At 38.8% G+C, this 23892-nt stretch overlaps 1 protein-coding gene across 7 annotated transcripts in view; it reads right to left on the minus strand.

Moving 5' to 3' along the window:
- Window positions 1–440: 440 nt before the first annotated feature.
- The window catches only part of LOC148514005 (toll-like receptor 8), a 55334-nt gene continuing 31882 nt past the window's right edge, over window positions 441–23892 (minus strand). For 3 of the 7 annotated variants that reach the window (XM_088481171.1, XM_088481172.1, XM_088481169.1), the window contains 2 exons: window positions 5380–5516; window positions 441–4049 (listed from right to left, as the gene is read on the minus strand). In XM_088481171.1, the coding sequence (XP_088337297.1) occupies window positions 904–4044 (3141 nt within the window). In that variant the 5' untranslated portion in view covers window positions 4045–4049; window positions 5380–5516 and the 3' untranslated portion in view covers window positions 441–903. The remainder of the gene's footprint in view (window positions 4050–5379; window positions 5517–23892) is intronic. The other 4 variants (XM_088481174.1, XM_088481175.1, XM_088481170.1 and 1 more) reach the window with 3 other exon arrangements.

Genomic DNA, 23892 nt, shown 5'->3' on the forward strand with positions numbered 1-23892 from the left:
GAGGGCCAGTCAGGGAATGGAATTTATAGGGGTGGTTCCCAAGGGATTGGATGCTGTGATCATCTGGTCTGGGAGCAGCACTCTGAGTGGAGGAAGAGCATCATGTGAGAGAGTCCAACATGGCTGCGCCTATACTGTTGTTCTGGAGGGAACTCTGGCTTGCAGTTTGTATTGCATCATGCTGGGGAGACACACTGGGAGCAAGTTACTGCGGAGAGCTATCTCCATGCTCAGAGATAGGGCACTGAACAGAAGGTTCAGGAGTAGACCTCAGCACCAGCCAGGAGCAATGTGCAGCGTGAGCAGACCTCTATGCAATCTGGGAGTGATGCACAGCATGAGCGGACCTCAGCACTAACCTGTACAGGCATCAGAGAGGTAAAAAGGTGGTTTTAAGTGTCCAGAGCATGAAAAATATAATAGAAGACATAAAAGAGGCATCTGACTGTAAAATTTTATTTTTAAAAACAAACTTGCACTTGTTTTGTACACACATAATTTTCTATCTTTTAACCAGTATTTCACTGTTTTAAATGTCTAGAATGTTTTTTTTTCCTGATTTGAAACTATCGCTTCCTGATCTATAGTAGCACCCCCAAACCACCAATATAAATTAGTAAATATTATTAGGCACCGAGGGTATTCTTTTGAGGACTCAACATATATAATATATATTTCTCCAGTGCACCGGTTATCTTCTCCCTTGTCTATAACTTAAAAAATAAACAAACCTAAAAGAAGTAGTTTAGGCCCAGCTATTACTAAACTATTCAACACCTGTCCCTTAACTAAGCCAATGAGCATTGTGATAGATAATATATTCTTCATACCTTGCTCCACTCAAATGTAATAACACAGATATGTTGCACCACACTTTTGGTTGCCCAGTAATATTGTAATATTTTACTTGTTCATAGCAATAGAATCAGTGTACAGGTTATTGTATCGGCTAAAGTTTTCCGTCTGTAAAACATCTTTCATTGTTTGCCAGAATAAGCATTCTGCATTAGGATTTTTTGGCCACTCCAAAATGGAACTCATGCAAATTTTTCTTCTGAGTCTCAGATACTGGGAATGTTGAAGAACAGGCTGCAGTAGTACAATGACAATCACATCCATATTCTCATCCATCAGTTTTTGCATAGCCAAATAAAATATTGTTCTGAACTTTCCACTTTTTACATATTTTTTAGTAAGAACAAATAATGTTTTTTTGCTTTGGTTAATACTTTGTATAATATTGTCAATGACGGCTTTTCCCGGCTCCCAGTCTCTTTCTTCTAAGCAGAGAAGTATGTGTTTTTCTCCTCTGACCTCCAAATGGTAACACAGTTCATTAAATACCCAGTCAGTGACTTCTGGATCTGTCTCATCATAAGTGATAAATGCATCATATAGACTTTCTGAATTACTGACTTTGTTATACTTAAGCTTTGCCATGCACCAATGGTATACATACCAAACATCCCAGTAAAATAAATGTTTCATAATTGGCAATGCTGTCATAGGAACAATTACTAATAGGAACATCAGGAACAGCCACAGAGCTAACACGTCCAAATTACAGGCATGTATATCAAAATCAATGATTCCTCTCTTCCTCCAATTATCTGGAGTGGCACAAGTGACATCAGTGGCTAGCCGCGGAATTGTGACATTATTTCTATTAATCCATTGTATTAAGTCAGTTATATCACAAGTGCATTCAAATGGGTTTCCTTTGAGGTTTAAAATGTTCAAATAGTTATCATTCCCAGACAAAAATATTGATTTATTTATACCCTGAATATTGTTGTAACTTAAATCAAGAGTGGTAAGACTGCTGACACCTCTAAGAAATGCTTCTGCCAAAGTTTGAATCATGTTATAATTAATTATAAGTGTCTCCAACGAATCTGTACAATTGCTCAAATGTCCTGTTATCATTGTTAGTTCATTGTGACTCAGGTCAAGAACCTTTAGCTTTTTTAAATGTTTCAAAATATTCCATCCAAAAAACACTAAACCGTTATTGCTTAGATACAACTCAGTAAGACATTTGGATAGGTTAGTAATTGCATCATCAGGTATTGTATGAAGTCTGTTGTAAGAGATATCAAGCAGTGTCAGGTTGTTGAAGTTTTTAAAAAGATCTATGTAGCGCCTGTCACCGTTTCTCCACAAAACATCCAAACGGTTTCCTGCAAACCTTAACTCTGTCAAAGAATCACTTTTAATTTGGAACTCCGTTAAAGTAGAGATCTCATTCCAGCTTAAGTTTAAAGAGGAAAGTTTGGGCAGATTTTCAATGAACTTAAGATGATGAGTAACTCCTTCTACTATAAAATAATGCTCATTAAAACTGACATCCAAGACCTCTAAATTTTTCAGTTCCTGAAATGCACCGAAGGAAGCAAAATCTAGTTTATTATAAGACAAATCTAAATACGCTAGGTTTGGCAAATAGATAAATTCTGTTCCATTTAAATCTTGGCCAATGCCATTAGCAGACAGATTTAAGCAAACTACATCTGAAAATGAATGGAATTCTTCTGGATCAATGAAAAAAATACTATTTAAGCTGAGGCTTAATGCTTTGCCATATGCACTACACTGCGGTTTTACAAGTTTATTGAATGGAGTAATTTTTGTTGGAGGACCTTTGGTATTTTTGTCTAAAACATTATATGAAAAGTGAAATTCTATCGACTTTGCCTGATTGTTGTAAAATGCTTCCAATATTTTACTTCTATTGGTGGTTTCCGAGAATGGTGATATTCTGTTTTCAGACAAATAAATTATTTGTAAACTTGGAAATTTCTGAAACACTTTAAAATCAACTTGTCTAATGAAATTCACTCCAAAGTTTATAATATTTAATTTGTTTAGCTTTGTTAGAGGGGCCACATTTTCAGATGTAATTTCTTTAAACACATAGCCTTGTATATGCAACTCCTTAAGGGATATTAATTTAGAGAAGTTGTCAGAAATGTTAATATTGTTTGGATATGATCTGAACCTGTAATTAAAAGACAAGTCAAGTATTTCTAAGGAAGGTAAATAAGAAAAAAAATCTCCTGTTGCAATTTCATCCACTAAGTAATTTAATTGAAGGTTCAGTATTTTCAACTGAGTTGTGTTTTGAAACCATGTTTTTGGTATGAAGGTCAGCGATGTGCTTCCTAGATGAAGCATAGTCAAGTTTTTGAGGTTCTGAAAAGCGTTAACATCTATATCAATTGAAGAGTTTGGACTGCAGGGTTCACATGGATATGGAGCATTGTAACATCTTGGACAGTTTCCATTCAAAAAAAGAATTTCTAAGTTAACTAGATTTTTAAAGTCATCTTTTTGAATGACTTGTATCTTGTTACTGCTTAAGTAAAGTTCCCTCAGCGATGGTGGCAGATCAGGAGGCACCTTGTTTAAATTATTAAATGAGAGGTCAATCACCGTTAATTCCGTGAAATTAGTAAATGTTCCAGGTTCAATATTTAAAAACCCAGTACAATTATTACCATAGTAACAGTTATTCCCCAGATACAGTTTCTGTAGATTTTTTAATGTAGAGAAATTTTTCTTCGTGATACTGAAAATGCTGTTATACTGAAAACTCAATAATGTTACAGAATCTGGCAATCCAGAAGGAATTTCACATAGAAAATTGTGATCAATGATTAACTCTTCCAGTTTTGTTAGATTGGTAAATGTTTCAATGTTGATCTCTAGACCTCTTTTGCATTTATCGGGATTGTCAAGTCTTGATTTTGGATAATGATTCCAGCTTAAATCTATTTTTGTAAGATTCTGCCAATTCTGTAAAGAGGGTTTATATATGGTTTGTATGAGGTTTTCATTTAAAAGAAGCTCTACATTACTTGACAAATAGGTGGTTGGATAAGGTACAATATGCAGACTGCGTGCTCTGCAGTCAAATACAACAAAAGTGTTGTGTTCTTGAATAGAACATGGAAGTGTCCTGTTGGTTGGTGTTGCATTGTAAAATGCAAGACATCCACAGATTATCAGCAGTTTGGAGAATTGGCTCTTCAAAGGACTTAACATTCTGTCTTGAAAAAAGATAAACAAAATTAGACCAAAATAATATAAATGATCCAATAAATGAAGACTTTGCAAATTAGTGAACCAGTTCAGCAACCAGTAATACATTCAGAACTATCATCTGTATGACTTTTCCTTTCTTTGACTGGCTGCAAACAATTTTCCTTGCTAAATATAATCTATCTCAACAACAATAACCACATACATTAAGTCAACCCTAAGTATAAATTGACTGCTGTTCAATCTTGTCCCATTTCTTTATAGAGAACATATCTTGTAGCTCCTGTCCTAGTTAAGGCCTGAACAATTAGAGCCCCAAGAGAAACCATGAACATGTGCCAGGACACTATATAGAAAAACAGGTGTACCAGGTTCTATAATAAAGGACAAGCCATTTGGCACCCCTCTTTCTAACAGGATGGTACATTTTGTCTGCAGCCACCAGTGGCGGATTCAGAGGTGGGGCTGCAGCGCAGTCCAAGATTCAAATAGGGGAGCCACCCCAACTGCCTTTTCAAACGCTGCCAAACATCACCGGCCAGTTAATGTAGCTCCCTTATTTGAATCTTGGTCTGTGCTGCAGCCACACCTCTGGAGCCACCACTGGCAGCCACTATGTTGACAGTGACTATGTCGACGGGATGAAGAGGTGGAATCAATAATGAGGGCAAGAGAAGTGGTGAGGGTTAAAATGGTGTTGAATAAGGAGTGTGTAGCAGATTGCCTTCTGCTCCTCAGACTTGTGCTGTTACAGTATTTAAGCAATGTGTAGCAGATAAAGATGGCCGCTGACCCCCATGTTTTAGTTTTGGATCTGGGTTTTTTTTTTTTTTTTAAACTTGAAAAAAGTTTTTAAAAACAGCTAAAATCATGTAATATTTGCAATCCAAAACCCGAAATACGGAACTGCGGGAAGATCAGAACCACAACTCCGATCTGTCCAGATCTCCTCAGGAGATCAGAACCGTGATTAGGATCTGTCCGGATTCACAAAGTTCAGGTGGGTTAGGATTTCTGGAGAACCGAACTGCACATCTCTAGTAGAAGATACATCTCTCCTCCACTGGCTTCTCTGCTCTTTCAGATTTTGTGCATATCCCAGGTTGTAGCTGCATTCCTGTAATTCTATCCTAGGGCTTGCAAATGCTTTTGCAATTATAAGGGGATTGAATTCTGGCACACTCAAATCCTCAATATAATGGTTTATGATGTAACAAGTACCGATGTCTTCAGTTAGTATATTCTGATGTGAAAATCCAAAAAAGAGACTGAGAAAAAATACAATGATATACACTATGTTGTTTGAAAAATTCTGATACTGCAGGTAATTGCACTCACCTTATATGAGTAATAAATATAGCTCAGATAACAGCACACTGTTGTTCACTGGGGCTTGTTAATACAACAAAGTGGTCAGTGTTAGGTCTGTCTTTTCATTCCCAAGATAATGTGGGTTATTGTGGACCATGGGTGTCCTAGGAGAGAAAAAATGAAATAATAATGGCTGAAATGAGTGAGATATCTTTCATGCTTTGGTGTATGCTTCAAGGAAACTTGTGATCCTTATTTAGCTTGTAGTGAACTTCTATATTATTGTTAATGATACTGTAGATCATGGATCGATAGAGCAAAAAGAACAGGTAACAGTAGTTCTTCTAGTTTTAAAAGTTTCCTAAGTTGTTATTTTTTTTTTACTAAAATATATATTTAAATTGAAAATTATAGTAAATATATTTTTAAAATGTCAAAAGTATTAATATTATATATATAAAGAGACAATAAAAATATAAGTGAATAGGGTGGATGATTGAAATAACAATATTCTTATTTAATTAAAGGTACAAATAAATAGACAACATTAAATTAAATGGTTAAAAATATAAGAAAACTAAGAGAGTAAAATTAAGCAAAAACTATAAGGATACTTCTCCACTCGGAGCAACGCATTTTCTTCCTCAGGCTAGTAGGGTATGAGAGGTCTACAGTATAAGTAGCAGAAAGTTAATCATGATTGACATGTCTACCAAATGAGAAGGGGAGTTACATAGTGTTAAAAAAAGGGTAGTGGGTTTTCGAAAATAGTATATTCTTAGGAATCTTTAAGATTGTACAACAATAGGAATGCCAGATTAATTTGATTCTTAAAATGCTTTTATGAACAAAATATATTTAAAGACCCATATAGAGCAGGGATGTATGCCCATTATATGTATCTGCCAGCTGTCAGAATCAAGGATGTGAACAAGCAGTGTGTGTTGACTGGTGATGGGGTGCTATATGTAATGGTCGGATGGTGCAGTGCAACTATTTTAATTGATCACATTATCTTCACTATTTTTTTTCATATTTTCTACCAAATAATTGTAATGTTGTATATTTATATATATATTCAATTAAATAAATAATGTTTTTTCATCCACCCTTTCCACGTCCACTTTTATATTCTATTTTGTTAATATTAGTATTTTAGACCCGTCTCATTGCAGGGGTACACACACACTTCTTTCTTCCTATCTGTAGCCCCTTCTCTCTCTCTGTTTTACAAAACTCTGCTGTTCTATCTCTCTCTCTCCCTTCTACCACCACCTGTTCTCCATCTCCCCCCATGTTTTCTCTCCAATCCTTGATTATTATACAAAATTTTTTTAATATTAGATTTTTTAATTAAAATTATTTTCCAGGACTTTTTTTTATATTTATTTAATTTTTATCCAGAAAACTTTTAGTATTAAAAGTAGTGTTCTTTTAAAATTATAGATTCATGGACTCTGTTATGAACTTCTAAAGTTCATGCCAATCTAAATAATAATCACAGGTTTCCATGAAGAATGCAGAAGGACATTGGGAAAACAACTTGAAAGTTTAAGGCATGTCATTTGCTTAATTCCTTTGAGTGTATTTTTTGAAACCAATGCAGTATATGAAAATATCTCAGTTTTCAAGCAGTATTACAATTTTTCTCTCCTGGAACAGCCGTGGTCCACAATAACCCATATCATCTGGAGATAGACTCAATACTGTCCACTTTGTTACTGTACATATAAATACAGGTGGACAATGTTGTGATATTTTCTAAAGCATATTTGTACTAATATAAGGCAAGTGCAACTGCCTATATGAGTAAAGAGTGTACGCTATTATATAATTTCACTATATATTTTTTGGGGTGCTATATCAGAATATACTGAACACACTGATCCAAGTTACATTGGAAATCATTACCTTTAGGATCTGACTGCACCTTAATCCCTCCACCTTTCTAAAGATTTTTCATAGGAGCTCGATTGAAGAGACATTTCCTGGCTGCAACTCTCGATCCCACATCATTGTACATCTGGTGTGAATCAGCTCATATATATCTGTTCTTTTTGTTAATGTGAAGTCCTCAGAATCTGCTGTTAATCACACTTCTCTAGATAAGCAGGATGGCTAAAAAAGAAGGGCTACACCTTTTTCCACAGGTGCAGACACCAGATACAGAAGAATTTCACAGCACAATGTGTGTGGTAAACTGAATATTCCTATTGAAGATCCGTTTGTGCTGCAGAAAAAGCTGTATTTAGATTCATCCTTAACGTGATTTATTTAAGTTAGTTTGCTCATTTGAAGTCCTGTTTTGATGTTGTGTTCTATTGAGCAACCTAATTATCAGAACCTTTCTGTTATATGTGATGTTAGGGGTATGATTTTGAGCTGGTCCCTAATGCCGTAAGAATAAAAGACAAGTACAGCATAATTGCCAAACTTTCACAGCATGTGGAATGTACAACTGCAAGTTAAAAGGTTGATTGTAAAGGAGAAAAGGGAAATACTTTCTAATGTGGAGAAAGACATTGTAAACATGGAGACACAAATGGAAACTTTTAAAGAGAAGGAGGAATATAAGGATAATGAAAAAGTACTAACAAAAAAGATAGAAAAAATAGAGGAAGTCATCATAAAGGGTAAGGAGAAAAAGTTCATTAAGGATAAAAAGGACTATGAGTCAAATAAAATTAAAAACTGAAGCAGAATTCGCAGACCAGAGAGATCGCATCATAGACTTGAGTCCTGAGAAGAACCTAGCGGGAGAACCATACATCCCCCACCCCCTCTGAAGGAGATACAGTTATAGAAAAGGACAGGATGAGAGATTTCATCCAAGATCAAATCGGATTTCTGTACTCCAACATCAAGACTCTAATAGCGACAGTGACCTTTTTTTATCACTAGCACAAGAAAACTTGTACATTTCAAAGAACCCCACACTCAGAGAGACTGTAAGATTGGCCTCCCCACTAAAAAGAAGGTACAGAGAAGAAGAGGAAAACGAAGTGGGAGGAGGACAGTGGATTTTTTAGACTTGTTCCTAAGAGGTGAGGAGGACAAGATACAGTAACTACACAAATTTTTATTAAGGATGTGGCTGCAAATAGTGGCCATGAGAGTCAAATTAGAAAATCCTTCAACTAACATTGGAACATTCTTCTTATGGATCACATATTGAAAGACATATTACCGCCAAAACCACAACTTATTTTTAGAAAATAAAAATTTTTAAGGATATATTAGCATCAAGTAAGAAAGAAAGAGAAACAAACCACAAAAAAGTCTGACCCAAACCTGCAAGGGCAGCTATAAATGTGGGCACTGTAATATTTGTAAGTTTTTACATACAAAAAAGAAAACCTTTACTAACTATGATGGATCAACAGAATACAATATTAAGGATTTTATGAACTGTAACTCAACGTCCAATATATATTTGCTAGAATGTACGTGTGGCAAGAAGTATGTGGGGAAAACAAAGAGGTCTTTGAAACTGAGAATTCAAGAACACATCAGAAATATTAAAAACAAGATTGAAGGACATGCAGTATCCAAACACTTTACTACAGAGCACAATTCCAACCTAGAAGAGATCAACTTTAAAGCAATAGAACATGTGACACTGGGTGAAAGAGGAGGAGACCTGATCAACCTACTTTCAAAAAGAGAGATGTACTGGATATTTGAACTCAGTACCATGGCCCCGAGAGGATTCAATAAAGGCTATGAGATAGCCCCTTCTTATGAAGATCTACCCACTAAAAAAGGCACCGGGCGATGAGCTACTCTCTACTATCATACCACCATGTGAGCATCCAACTACAGTTGGCAGCTAATCATTGATGGTCCAAGCCAGTACTATGAGGAGGGCCCCCCTTGAAAGACCTGGTCTAGTAGATATTGAGGCTCGGAGAAGTGAAACTAAATGAGAAAGAAAGAAGGGAGAATGTGTATGGAAAGTATTTGGGGTAATTTAGGTCTTTACAGCCATAACACTGTGCTCATGCCCAATCTTGTCTGATCTTGGAAGCTATACATGGCTGGGCTTGGTTAGTACTGAGATGGGAGACCTCCTAAGAATACCAGGTGCTGTAGGTATGATCCCTTGTATTCACATACACCCATCCATGATGCACATACTGTATCCCTTGAAGATTTAAATATATGAAGATTTCAATATATGTACATTGATTGGAACAGATATCTGGATTTACAAATTGGAATCTGACACCTTAATTTGGTGTAGAAAAATTGTGGCTCTTGGACTCATATATATATATATATATATGTATATATATGCTATGAACAGAGAATATTTTTTACCATCTATCCACCTATATATACTTTAATTTGGTGCAGAAGTACTGTGGCTCTTGGAATCCATATACATAGATGCTATGAACAGAGACTAGTCTTTTCCAATTATTCACCTACGTTTATATACTTACCATTTTGCTGATCATCCTATCTAGAACTGGGTTGAATTGTGACTTTCTAGTTAGAATTAGCTGAAAAATGTGTGGCTCTTTGAATCCATTTATGTGGATGTTATGAACTGGTTTTATTGTTATAATCGTAATTTCTTCAAATCTAATTTTTTTAGTACGGGGTTAGACTTTGACCTTTCAGTTATAAAATAGGTCCATTTGAAGCTATACCATATCAGCTATCAATGTCTACCCTGTAATACTGCATTTATCTTCATGTGTATCCCACTGTATTGAATATTGTGCAATACCCATAAGGATGTCTTAGGTTACGAACTCAGAAAGAACACTACAAAGAAACAAGGTGTCAGGAATGAAACTTTGTTATTTACTATTTTTATTCTCTATAGTTACAGAAAGAATATATAAGGTGCGCTTAATGGGCGGAAATAAGATACACGCCATCAAATTAGGAAGGGTGGAAGTGACGTGCATGGAATTAAACCAGCAAAGTGGAATCCTGAGGGCGGAAGTGACGAGGAACCACATGTGACAAATGATGCACCCCGGAGAACTGAGGGCGGAAATGACGCAACAAGGAAAGGGCGGAAATAATAAGGACATACTGTATGTTGAAGAATGACGCGCCCTAGATTCCTCACCTTATACGTGTATGCAGATATGACGTCGCAGAGAAAAAGCTCTGGGTGGAAGTACCCAAACAATTAGCTATTTTTGACTATTATTATACTGCTCAATATATGAGGTAATATAACATATCACTGAGTTATTTAAGTCGCAACCTGGCTCCATTTTGGGTTAAATCCAGGAACCTTGATTTCTTTAGCGACCCAGAAGTAACTGTAACTTCGACCCCTAATGAGCTCCTGGAGGGGTATAAATAGACAGATACCCCTCCTGATGAGTATCCCTTTGAAGAAGTCCCTGGACGAAATGCGTTCCTCTTATTTATATTTTATTTTTTATCCTATTTATTCTCATTTTTATGATCTACCTGGTACGTAGACCGAGTAAAGCTTTACAGAGGCACAGGGTGATTGGAACCCAATTAAAGGTTTAATGAGTATAAAGTAACACTGGCATAAATGAACAAAATAGAACACACATGCAGCAAAACATAAAATAAGGTTGGATCCCAACAATTCCAGGAGTGTTAGATAGCAACAGAGTACATGAAACAAACAGCCCTGAAAATAGAAAATAATTTGATGCGGCACAGGCCGAGTTGCGGCTAGTGAGCCGAAGTGAAGTGGCGATTGCGCCAGTGAGGACGTAGGACCTTGAGGGTCAATAGGTGCGGCACGGGCCGAGTCGTGGCTAGTGAGCCAAAGTGAAGTGGCGATTGCGCCAATGAAGATGTAGGGCCTCTAAAGCCATTTGACGCGGCACAGGCCGAGTTGCGGCTAACGAGCTGGTAGAAAAAATGTAACGGAACAGGTGTGCGTACCTGTAGTGTGGAGCTGAAAGTGCCAGTAAGTTGAATTCTCAGAAGGAACTAGCAAAGTGAGTTCAGATTTGACGAAGATACAGCTGGTATAATTATACATGCAGGCTTGGTAATGGTGTGCAAAACTCAGTCACTAAACATATGCAGGATGTGCACAGATGAAATGAAAGCAGCAACTGCAGCAGTAAGGTAGGATTACAAACTTGCAAAATGAGTTCAGATTTGATGAAGATACAGCTGGTATAATTATACATGCAGGCTTAGAAATGGTGTGTTATACTCACACACTAAACATATGATGGATGTGTATAGCTGAATGTGAGTAGTAGCAGCAGCACGGTGTATATCAGGCTCCGGAGGCCTCTCCAGGAAGCTGATATGCCAGAGGATTTTCCAGGGAGCAGGTAACTGAGGTAGCAGCACACTGGAACCACAGAGTCACAACACAGTCAGCTGAGATGTGGGAGGAATGAGCTATAGCCGGCAGGACGGTGACAGTCCAAAACCTAGAAATAGGACCAGCAACCAATCACGTGGAAGGGATGTCCGGAAACTACCTGGAACGCCTGGATCTTCTGAGGACCGGAAAGCAACCCACACTGTGAGTTGTAACACTCATTATGTCCACATTATATTGAACCATGTACAGTTTTACTATGTGATTATTACCTTCAGTGCATTTATTTGTTTTTATCTATTGTCTATAGAATAAATTACAGATATATATTTTTACACATTTACTGTTGCACTTTACTCTTTTAATCACTGTATTATCAATTATGTTTAATATGTTTTACTAGCTTGTAAGTTATCTTATGCACTAGCACTTTTAGCAAACTAGTTGCAATCACATTATTATTTTTTCATAATTTTTTTGGTAATTAAACACCATTAGCTCACAATTATTGAATTAAGGCTGACGCCCATCATCTTTGGGCAAGTGTTGGTTAATTGACTACAGGTGTGGTTGAGTTAATTTGATATCACTGATTCATCCACTATTGTATGTACTGGCACCGTATCCACATATTGATATATATATATATATATATATATATATATAAAAAAATATATATATATATATATATATATATATATATATATATATATATAGAAACCATGTCATTAGCCTCCGAGTGCTGCCGCCTGACATTGTTTCTATATCGATTTGGGGGTGCTGTCCTCCTGGGAAGGCATCAGAGCAAGTTGAGACTGTATGCCCACCAACACTGCATGGAGGAGTGCCGAAGCATTGGATTATATATATATATATATATATATATATATATATATATAGTGACAGGGACAGCATGATTTCACATGATGTTAATGTGGAGCAACAGGTTTGTGCAGAGATGGAGCAATAAACAGCATGGTTATGAGGACCACTCAAGGCTAATTAGCAGCACCTGTGCTCTGTCTTTAAAGCTGTGTCAGTGCAAATCCACAATGATCCTGACGGTGAATTAGTCACCCAGGTTATAGGCCTGGGGGTGACTAGTGTAAGGTATCCTGGACCTGAGGGCCCACTAAAAGAACGGTGCTGCTGTATGGAAGATGCTATGGCCTTCATTCAGAGGCTGCCATACGGTCTACGACCGCATGGACGCCTTGATGTTTTGCCAGTGCGCATGCGCACGAGGGAGCCGGCTCCCTCGTGCGCATACATGAGACCCGCTACGACCGAGAGCGCTGTTCATAGCTGGTCTCTTTCCAAAGGGGTCGAGCTGTCGATGTTGATTGACAGCTCGCCCCGTTTGGAAAGCGGGCCGTGGGGGGTGGCAGCCCAAACGGAGGCGTTCCCATGGGAACGCCTGCCGTTTGGGGGAGGCCATACTGACATCACTAGTGATGTCAGTGGAGAGCTTCCGGCTCTGACAGAGCCAGAAGCTCTCTGGGGCTTACGACAAGTGAGACCCTACCCTAGGGTCTCGTCGTAAGCCCCGATGGTGAGCTCTCTGGTGCGTTGTTTCTTTTTAAGAATTTTCCAAACAGTTGATTTGGCCACACCTAATGTTTTTGCTATCTCTCTGATGGGTTTGTTTTGATTTTTCAGCCTAGTGATCACTTGCTTCACAGTGACAGCTCTTTGGATCTCATATTGAGAGTCGACAGCAACTGATTCCAAATGCAAATGTCACACCTAGAATCAACTCCAGACCTTTTACCTGCTTAATTGATCATGAAATAACGAGGGAATAGCCCACACCTGTCCATGAAATAGCTTTTGAGTTGATAGTCCCATTACTTTTGGCCCCTTAAAAAGTGGGAGGCACATATAGAAACCGTTGTAATTCCTACACCGTTCTCCTAATTTGGATATAATTACCCTCAAATTAAATCTGAAAGTCTGCAGTTAAAGCACATCTTGTTTGTTTCATTTCAAAGCTATTGTGGTGGTGAATAGAGGCCAAAATATGAAAATTCTGTCAATGTCCCAATATTTATGCACCTGACTGTATAAATATATATATATATATATATATATATACATACATCCAAGTATAAAGAGAGCACTCCCCAGTCTACTCTATGCAAACATTTTGTAAATTTAAAGTATTGGTGACTTATAGCATCCACAACAAGAAGGATGTGTACAACATTAAACTGGATTCCTAATCATAGCAATACGACTTTGTGCATTCCACAGTTTTGGAACGCACAGCTAGCAATCAACCACCGCGCCAAACTCATATTGGCCCAGAGACAGTATCAATAACAATGTCAAATAGCCCATCATCTACTTACACACTGTTGCAGCGCCTCACCACATAAAGTTGCTGCAACAGTGAGACTCAGAATGGAGTCTCAGTATCGTCCCCGGCCAGGGATCAGAGATGATGTCATGCGTTCCTGTTAGGGAGTATTTTCTGGTGGTCCGTGCGACCTCCTCTCAGAGGGTCTAATAGCTACACAAAATCTTCTCTTCAGCAATAATGATGATTATAATTAATTATAGGAATATGACACAATATTTTCCTCTTTAATCTATTTTCTCTCTCTGATATTGCAACATCTGTGACCCCCTAGATTACTTTATTAATCTTCCATACAGTCTTTTTACGTATTCCGTCCTTTACCATAAAAACCCAAACAGAGGATTGCCATTGTTATGCTATGCATAACATCCAAAGCGCCATGTGAGCTAAACATGCAAGCTTTTACCGGGCCGAAACCACCCATATATCCCTTGACAAATCAATCAAGTTCCCTGATTATCTTACCCATAATGTATTATTGCATAATAATTAAACATTGAGATCATACTCAGTTATCTACAGACCATGTACATGGTATAAAAAGTTTTTTACGCCATAAACGGGAATTGCAAGGTAATAGATGGTTTATATGCGAATAATACTAAAGATAATACAGTATATAGTACAGTACATAACCTCAGAAGTGAATTTCTAACTTTAATCCTAGTAATGAATTACCCCATGCAGTTGCTAAATAAACTTCAATACAGATTCTATTTAATCTTTCACTAGTATATTATTATTATATTTTATTTATAGGGCGCCACAAGTAGTCCGCAGCGCCGTACATACAGTAAAGCGTACACAGAACATTACATTACAATACAGTAACCAAAATATAAACAGAACACAAGTAACAATTAGCAACACAATTCTCAATACACAGTACAGCTCTGAAGTTGAAGGCTGTCATTGAAGTGCTAGAGAAGAAGGCTGTGAGACATTGGGGAGGAGGACCCTGCTCCTAGGAGCTTACAATCTACAATATAACCTTGGTGTTCATGCAAAGAGGCAAAACATCATCTTTCATGGATAAACAATCATTCCTTGACAAAAGTCCATGGATGATGATGTTTGTCCATGAAAAATTATGTTTTGCCTCTTTCTGAGACCCGATTTTTGGAGGGAAAAATCTGAACTCGGCGTGCAAATTCGAACCTATCCGAGCATGCACATCCCTAGTTTATATGTGTGTGTGTATGTAAGGAAAACTGTATGCATGTGTTATATAATTTTGTTCTCCTCTGTGTACGTGTGTATAAGAATGTGAAGAAAGCATATGACTGGAAGTAGTGTGAGAAGGGCATGTGCGTGTGTGTATGGGGGACATATGATGTACTGTAATTAAGGGTTAACTGTTCCCCCTGCCTATCCGGCGAAACTAATAATCTGTAGATATATTGATTCCTGTACAGTCACTAGTCGCTATTTAATGCTGCAAGTCGCTTAAGAAAGAATTGCTTTCCAGTCCAATCGTGTGGTTCCAAAGCACAAAAAGTTATTTATGTAAAAAGTAACACGATGTAAGATTTAACAATTAGAGTAAAAAGCAATGAAAATAGTACAGCAGATACATACGCTTGCACACGGGTCCCAGTATACAGTCATCATCCAGAAGCCTGCGGTTGCAGAGAAGATGTCCCCTACACTGAGGCCAGCACACAGATTATATACCTTACAGGTTTCAGAGTTAACAAAGAGACAAATTGACAGGTTCTTATTGGTTCTTGCTTCTGGTCAATCTGGTCATTGGTCAGTTTATACAGTGTCATCAGGGGTATGGCTCAATCCTCCAACGGTCACATTGTGTAGTTTCCCGCCGAACAACTGGTTAATACTGGCTACAACACTGCAAGCAAGTTATAACATTTCTATCCATAACTCCCTATCATCCATAACTAGCAGACGCATGATGCGACTTCTTTGCCGATAGATACGGATGTCTGCAAATAAACAGGGATTTAGTATGATACCAAACATGACATGTCCACTGTATTCTGAACCTTAGATCTCGTTTAAGGGCATATTACATCGTAATTATTAGCATACAAAACCTTTAATAACACTGGTTATTAACTATAATGTGTGGGAACCCTTTTATATGTATGCGTTCGCATATGTGCGTCTGTATATTGAAATACCAAATGTGCGTAGGTATGTCAATACACATATGAGTGTCTACATGTATGTGACTATACATATGATCGTCTATGTATATATACAATATATATATATATATATATATATACACACATATATATATATATATATATATATGTATATGTGTGTGTGTGTGTGTTATGTGCATCAGTGTATGTGTGTGATGGATTCGCATTTGTGCGCATTGGATTGCGCAACACAATGGAGCGTCCTCGTAACAAGTCACCCGACCATAGACGACTATATCGTCAGATAATAATTGTAAGCGAACATATCCAATTATTTGACTTTGACAGTCCACCCTTTGATAGCAAACATAAAACTATCACATTCTATTCTTAACCTCTTTTAGTCATGCATAATAAATTAGTATTCAATGTTCTAGACGGTATGACACAACTTGGTCATTGAACCGTCCATAATGCATTTCAAGAAAGGGTAAAACAACCCTTATATGCACTCAGCGTATCTATAGGGGAATATTGGTAGGATGTGGGACCTCATTGAACCTGTAAAGGAAGTTTGGGGGGGGAATTGAGACTACATTATCTATGATATTTAACGGAACATTTACAATATATTTTATTATACATGACCAAGCCTATTCACATGTTATTATCTGATGGTACATTCAATTTCAGGATTGTAATGCAGTTCTTTATCAACCTTAGTACCTATACCACCACCACTCACCACTATCCTGATCTAATTTTCACGATTTACCTTGGTGGTACATTTTCCACATTTTACCACAGTAAGAACACATCTGACACATAAACCAATTAATAAAATGACAACAAGTATAAGAATAAGGAGCTTACCTATACTAGCAACCATCTCCTGTACCCACTCTCCCAGACCGGTGAACCATTTGACAGGGTTTAACCACGAGAACCATTTCTCTACCTTTACCTCAGTCTCATACAAGGAAGTATTATGGTCCTTCTGAAATTCCCACTTTAGTTGTAGGATTTCATCCATTTTTCGGTCAATCACCTCTTTGGTGTGACTAGTATTATTAGTGATGTACGTGCAACACTTGACACCAAATTGGGTGGCCAAAGTCACACAATATCCACCAGTAATAGCTGTCAGGTAGTTTAACATTAGCCTATGTTGTACCAATTCCTTTTTATAAGCCTGTAGTTCCTTACCCATATACCTGAAGGTGTCAACATAAATCTCGGTGATGTTGTCTATTAATTTAGCCAGGTCTTGGATATATCTAAAATTTCCCCGAGTAATCCTGGTGGGATCTAATGCTACAAAAATTTGGAAGCCAGTTGTTTCACTAATCAACTGTGTGGCTATATGTTCTTCACCAAGGATCATATTTCTTTTGTCACAGTGTTCATACTGCATGTGTATGTATGGAGGTGGTGCAGTTTTATGGATACCAATCATTTCATCATGTGCAAGGGTCATGATATCTGGCACCACCCTTCCAAGATAACATAAACCTTCAGAATTCGGAGAGAGCCACTTGTATGCCTTACTTCCACATATAAAGTACACATCATCCGGGAGAACGTAAGGAACAGAATGCATCATTATCATTGAACAGATTATTCTGACAAAGAATCCTGCCCCTATTTCCCCCATTTTACTGGTACATGTTTCTGGTTGTATGATATTTGCACAGTACCCTAATGATACTCTGCCAACCATTACTTTGTCATAACTACGCATATACCTATACCAGAAGTACCTCCCATTTGCAATAATTCTGCATACAAGTTCAGAATCGATAGGCTCATTATCAGTTCTGTATGAATAGATCATTGTCTGATTGTTTCATTTCACCTCCCAGTTTCCTGAAATTTGTGAGATTTAAGCATACCAGGGATCTATCTACATGGTACTGGTGGAGCTTAAGACTAGGGGGTCTAGATATATTATATTTCTTGTCCACCGGTCTTCCCCCATGTAATTCAAGTACCTCTGCTATCTTTAATGGGTATGGCACTAATCCCGAATTACTCTGTCCTTGAGGTACTTGTGAACACACCCAACATTCTGTTTGGTTTAGAACCTTACCAACTAAGGAATGGTAATCCTCTAAAGGATGCCCGCCAAAATGCAGATTCATCTTGGACTGGCATCGTTGGATGTATTTCTCATCAACTAGGGATCCACAGTACTCACAAATACAGTATTCCTCAGACAATAACTCCTTACACTGTCTCCGAGTTACATGACTAACAGATCTCTTAACAATTCCTAAACTGAGTTTGACAATAGGTTGCCCTGATCATTGTATTGCTCTCTCCTCCGACTCCACTCCATCAACATCACTATCGGCCTCCCTCTCCGTCATCTGTCCTCTGTCACAGAAATAAGACATCATGAAACAAATAAGCATAAGAAGAACCCTGGAAAGAGATAAAGAAACAAAAACAGATCGCCACTCCATTGCAGGAATAGTAATCTGCACACGTCTCCGGCTCAGGTGTTTTCACTGCAGTCTTTAGTTCTCCCGGAACAGGCTTGCAATCGACAGATCCACGTTGTCTGTCTCAACTACGCCTTGTACCCCCTTCGGTTGCTTGACCTTTCTGCAGTGAGTGGAATGGACCCAGGTATCTCTTTCTGCTACCTTCAAAGATGTGGTACTTGTCATCAACACCTGGTAAGGACCTTCCCAACGGTCTGTCAAACAACCTGAGCATAAGAAATTTTGGATCATAACATATTCCCCAGGTTCAACATCATGACAGTTTGTTTCTGGCATATCGGGTAAAAACAATTTCAGTTTCTGTTACTGTTGTTTCAGCTGTCTACTCATTTTTATAAGATATTGCACAGCAACATCATTATTTCTCTTCAAATCATCCTGTGGACTTATAATCAAACAGTATCTCAAAGGGGGACAGATTAAGAGGAGGCCTGGGTGTGGTTCTGATGCTATGGAGGACTAGTGGTAAGGCTTCTGGCCATCCTAATCCAGTTTCCGCAATGATCTTACTCAGTTTATTCTTAATAGTACCGTTCACTCTCTCCACCTTCGCACTGGCTTGCAGTCGGTAGGGGGTGTGAAGTCTACTATTGATAGCCATTAGCTTACACATGTTCTGGAAAACATTACCAGTGAAATGAGTACTCCTATCACTTTCTATGATTCAAAAACCGTATCTGCATACAAACTCCTGACCAATTTTTTTAGTTGTAAAAACAGCAGTATTAGTGGCAGCTGGATATGCCTCTACCCAATTAGAAAATACATCAGTACAAACTAATACATACTTGAGGTTCCTGAAAGGTGGTAATTGAATTAAGTCAATTTGTATTACCTGAAAAGGACTGTCTGTCGGAGGGATATGGGTTGGCTCGGTGGGCATTGTCTTCCCGACATTTTTCCTCGAACAAGTCAGACAGGACATTGCTCTCTTTCCAGCTTGAGAAGAAAAACCTGGTGCACACCAATATGCTCTGACCAACTTGCACATACCTTCTTTTCCCAGGTGAGTCAGACCATGCGCTGCCTCAGCCAAGCTTGGGAAGTATGCCTTTGGAGCAACAGACCTACATTGTCCATCTCTCCAGAGTCCAGAGGACTCCCAATCACATCCCTTCGATCTCCAGACTGCCTTTTCCTGTAGAGAACACAAATCTTGCATTTAAATTAATTTTTGTGTGTCTATAGTCTGGAAGACCATCACTGTTAGTTGTTGCCAATTTGACAGCTTCATCTGCTCTGTTATTGCCCATTGACACTGGGTCTTCTTCACATGTGTGGGCTTTGCATTTGATGACAGCTACTCCCTTTGGTAGCTATATTGCTGTCAGTCCTTTTATGTGTTGTGAATGTGCTACTGGTGTGCTGTCATAAAGTTCCTAAGACACCAAAGAGCCCCAAAATCATGTACTACCCCGAAGGCGTACCTAGAGTCAGCGTATATGTTAGCTGATTTACCTTCTGCCAACTCACATTCTCTCCTTAATGCCACCAGTTCAGCCACCTGGGCTGAGTGAGGTGGACCAAGTGGTTCAGCTTCTACAACATCCTCATCATTTACAACAGCATAACCAGTGCATAATTCTCCTGTGTCTGTCTGCCTATGACAACTCCCATCCATGTAAAACATCAAATCTACATCTTCTAATGGTGTGTCACGTATGTCTGGTCTTGCAATAAAGGTCTGATTCAAATATTCCATACAATCATGTGTGTCAGTATACCTGCAAAACTCACCTTCCACCAGAGACTTCCTCCACTCTTCGTGCATCTCAAGGCACATATATTAAGTACGTTGCTGGATTTAACGTATTGCACCGTTTAATGGTAATATTTGCAGGTGCCATTAGAGCTAGTTCCCATTTTGTGAACCTTGCTGAAGAGACATGTCTAGTTTGGGCAGAATTTAACAAAGCAGATACTGCATGCGGTGTATAGACAGTTGTATCATGCCCTAATACTACATCCTCGCTCTTATTTACCAGAAGAGCAGTTGCAGCTACATTTCTTAAACACTTTGGGAGTGATCTTGCCACAGTGTCCAATTGTGTACTGTAGTATGCTACAGGTCTGCTAGCATCACCATGTTTCTGTGTGAGGACACCTGCTGCACAGCCATCAGCTTCTGTACAATATAACTCAAATGGTTATTCATAATCTGGTATTCCCAAGGCAGGTGCTCTTGTCAGACTATCCTTAAAGTTATGAAAAGCCTACTCTGTCTCCTCAGTGTTTGTGACTCGGTCGGGTTTTGAGGATGAAATTAAGTCCTGCAATAGAAATGCCAAAATAGAGAAACCTGGGATCCACGTCCTGCAGTATCCACACATGCCCAAGAAGGTACGGATTTGCTGCTGTTTTGCGGCAGTGTCATGGTCTGTAGGGCCTGAATTCTGTCCGCTGTCAAGTGTCTTAGCCTCTGGATTAGACAGTGTCCCAAGTATTTAACCTTAGTCTGGCATGGCTGTAATTTGTTCTTTGCAACCTTGTGCCCTGTTTGTGAAAGATGAAGCAACAACAGTTTAGTATCATTTAAACATGACATAATTGAATCAGAGCACAACAACTAATAATCTACATATTGGATGAGGACAGACCCATTGCTTGGTTGAAAAGATTGCAAACAGTCGTGTAAGGCCTGAGAGAAAATACTAGGGCTATCTATGAAACCCTGGGGCAATCGTGTCCATGTATATTGTACACCTCTGTAGGAAAATGCAAATAGATATTGACAGTCAGGGTGAAGAGGAACAGAGAAGAAAGCACAACATAGATCAATGATAGTGAAGTGTGTTGCAGACAGTGGAATCTGCATGAGGATGACAGCTGGATTGGGCTCTACAGGGAATTGGCTTTCAACAACTTTGTTAACCCCCTAAAATCCTGTACTAATCTATAGCCCCTCCCCCCAGCCTTCTTCACTGGAAAAATGGGACTGTTGGCTGGACAAGCTGTACGAATTAAGATCCCCTGTTGCAGTGACCTTGCAATTATGGGATACACCCCCTAGCTCCACCTCAGGCTTTAATGGGTACTGAGGGATTTTTGGAGCCTGCCTACCACTCTTCAAGTTAACCATTACAGGAGCTACATTTGCCATCAATCCAGTGTCCTGACCTTCTTTGGTCCAGAGGGAACCAGGTATTTGTAATAACATTTGTTTTACCCGAGATGGACTTTGTTCTAGAATGGCAGAGTGCAACATTAACCTTTGTGGTGTGTCCAATATATCCTGTACCTCATGCGCAACCTTCTCCGGTATATCTAGGTATATACCATCAAGGGTACAGTATATGACATATCCCATTTTACACAGCAAATCCCTTCCCAGCTGGTTAGTAGGAGCTGCCGTTGCCAGGAGAAAGGAATGCTTGGTTTGCAGTGGCCCAATAGTAACTTGTGCAGATCTGTTTAGAGGGTAATGCTGTACCTTCCCCGTTACTCCCATTGCTGCTATCGTTTAGTTGGTAATCTGTAAATTAAATGGAGAATTTATCACAGATCTGGTCACCCCTGTATCTACAAGGAAAGTGTGTTTAGTACCAGATATATCTTCCCTAGTATTCTTAGTTAACCTGACTGACTGTAGACTACAGGTATGACCTGACCCCTAGCACTGACTATCATTTTCCAGCAGAGCATTTGCTGTCCCTATGTGAGCAGGTAACTGTTGGAAATTTCCTGGATTTTGGGAGTGCCCTCTCTGTGTGTATCTAGGTGTTCCCTTCTTAGATGGCCCCCAGTTTCCCTCTTTACAATCTCTTCTCAGGTGTCCCTCTTTGTTACAATTAAAACACCTTCAAGATTTGTATGTATTGTAGGTTCATGGCTGTATATATGATTCCTCTAGAGCCTGAATGCTCACTGCCATTAACCTCTCACTCTGTGCCTCTTTCTTCCTGCAAATGTTCTTGTCATGTTCCATGGCAGACTCTCTAAGTGCATCTACAGTAATTCCTCTCCAGTTAGGTAGAGAAGTTTGCACCCTGATTTTTATTTTTGAGACCATCCATTAGTACCGTAACAGCTACCTCCCTGTGATGTACATCATCCTTTATATCTGCTATCCCTGTGTACTGGGTTATTGCTAGCAGCACTCTAGGAAAATAATCTGCTGCAGATTCACTATCCTTTTGTTTAATAGTAAAAATTTAACTCCAGTTCACTACCACTGGAAAATATCTAGCCAACTGTGTGATTATACGTTTTATATTCACCTGGTTATCCTCATCCATTAAGGATTCATCTTCCTTCAATACACAATTCTTAATAAACTTTTGTACATCACTATTGGAAGGAAGACAGGCCCTTAACACCACTCGCCAATCTTTATAGTTGGCTCATGAGCATTACCTAAATCTTTGACAAATTTCTGGCATTTGGCTAACTCTTTCCTAGGGTCTGGGAAGTCTGAGATAATTGAATTTAATTCTGCTCTTGTCCATGGACAATGCATTGCTACATTCCTGATAGGAACTATACCATCTTTGTCCGGTTTCCCATTGGGAACTGCAATTGTATGGACAGGATGTACACTTACCACATCACTATGTTCAGGATTAATAATTGGACTTATTGTTTTGGTACTGTGGATGTTACCTCTCCTATTACGGTTTTCACTAGTCTGACCAATTTCAGCTGCTGCCCCTGCTGGTTGGATCGCTGCTCTTTGTGGAACATCTAATAAATTAACAGCATGTGCAATGGATGAAATTACAGTAGGTTCATCATCTTCTACAATAACATTCTCCTTGAGGTGACTTAAAACAGGATATTAATTACTTGTTACAATTTTGGTATCGGCTGTCCTTTCACCTGCGGCCACATATGGCGGCTTTGGTGCGCATGAGCTATCTTCTTTGTGCATGATAATGCTACCTTGCAGCATGGGTACGCTACCTGGTGGCGTGCTGCTTTGCAGCATGAGTACGCTGTTTTGCAGCATGCTACTGTGCCACGTGTGTACGCTATTTTGCGGCATGTGCACGCTGCCTAGAGGTGTGAGTACGCTGCTTTGCGGCGTGCATACACCACCTTGCCACGTGTTCCCCTCGTGCTGCCACAACTTCAAACAATCATTATAGTTTACTCTCTTTTTCAAAGATTTGACTAAACATATGTTAACATTACTCAGTACCTCCGAATCGAAACTGCCAAGTTTGGGAAACAGTTTCATACATCCTTTGGTCATCATGAACCCATATGTCGCAGTACACTGTAGCATATGCACCATATTTCACATTCATTATATACCTTGCCGAACCGGCCGGCCCT

Source organism: Taudactylus pleione, unplaced genomic scaffold, assembly GCF_031769625.1.
Source record: "Taudactylus pleione unplaced genomic scaffold, aTauple2 ptg000265l, whole genome shotgun sequence".
NCBI lineage: Eukaryota > Metazoa > Chordata > Amphibia > Anura > Myobatrachidae > Taudactylus > Taudactylus pleione.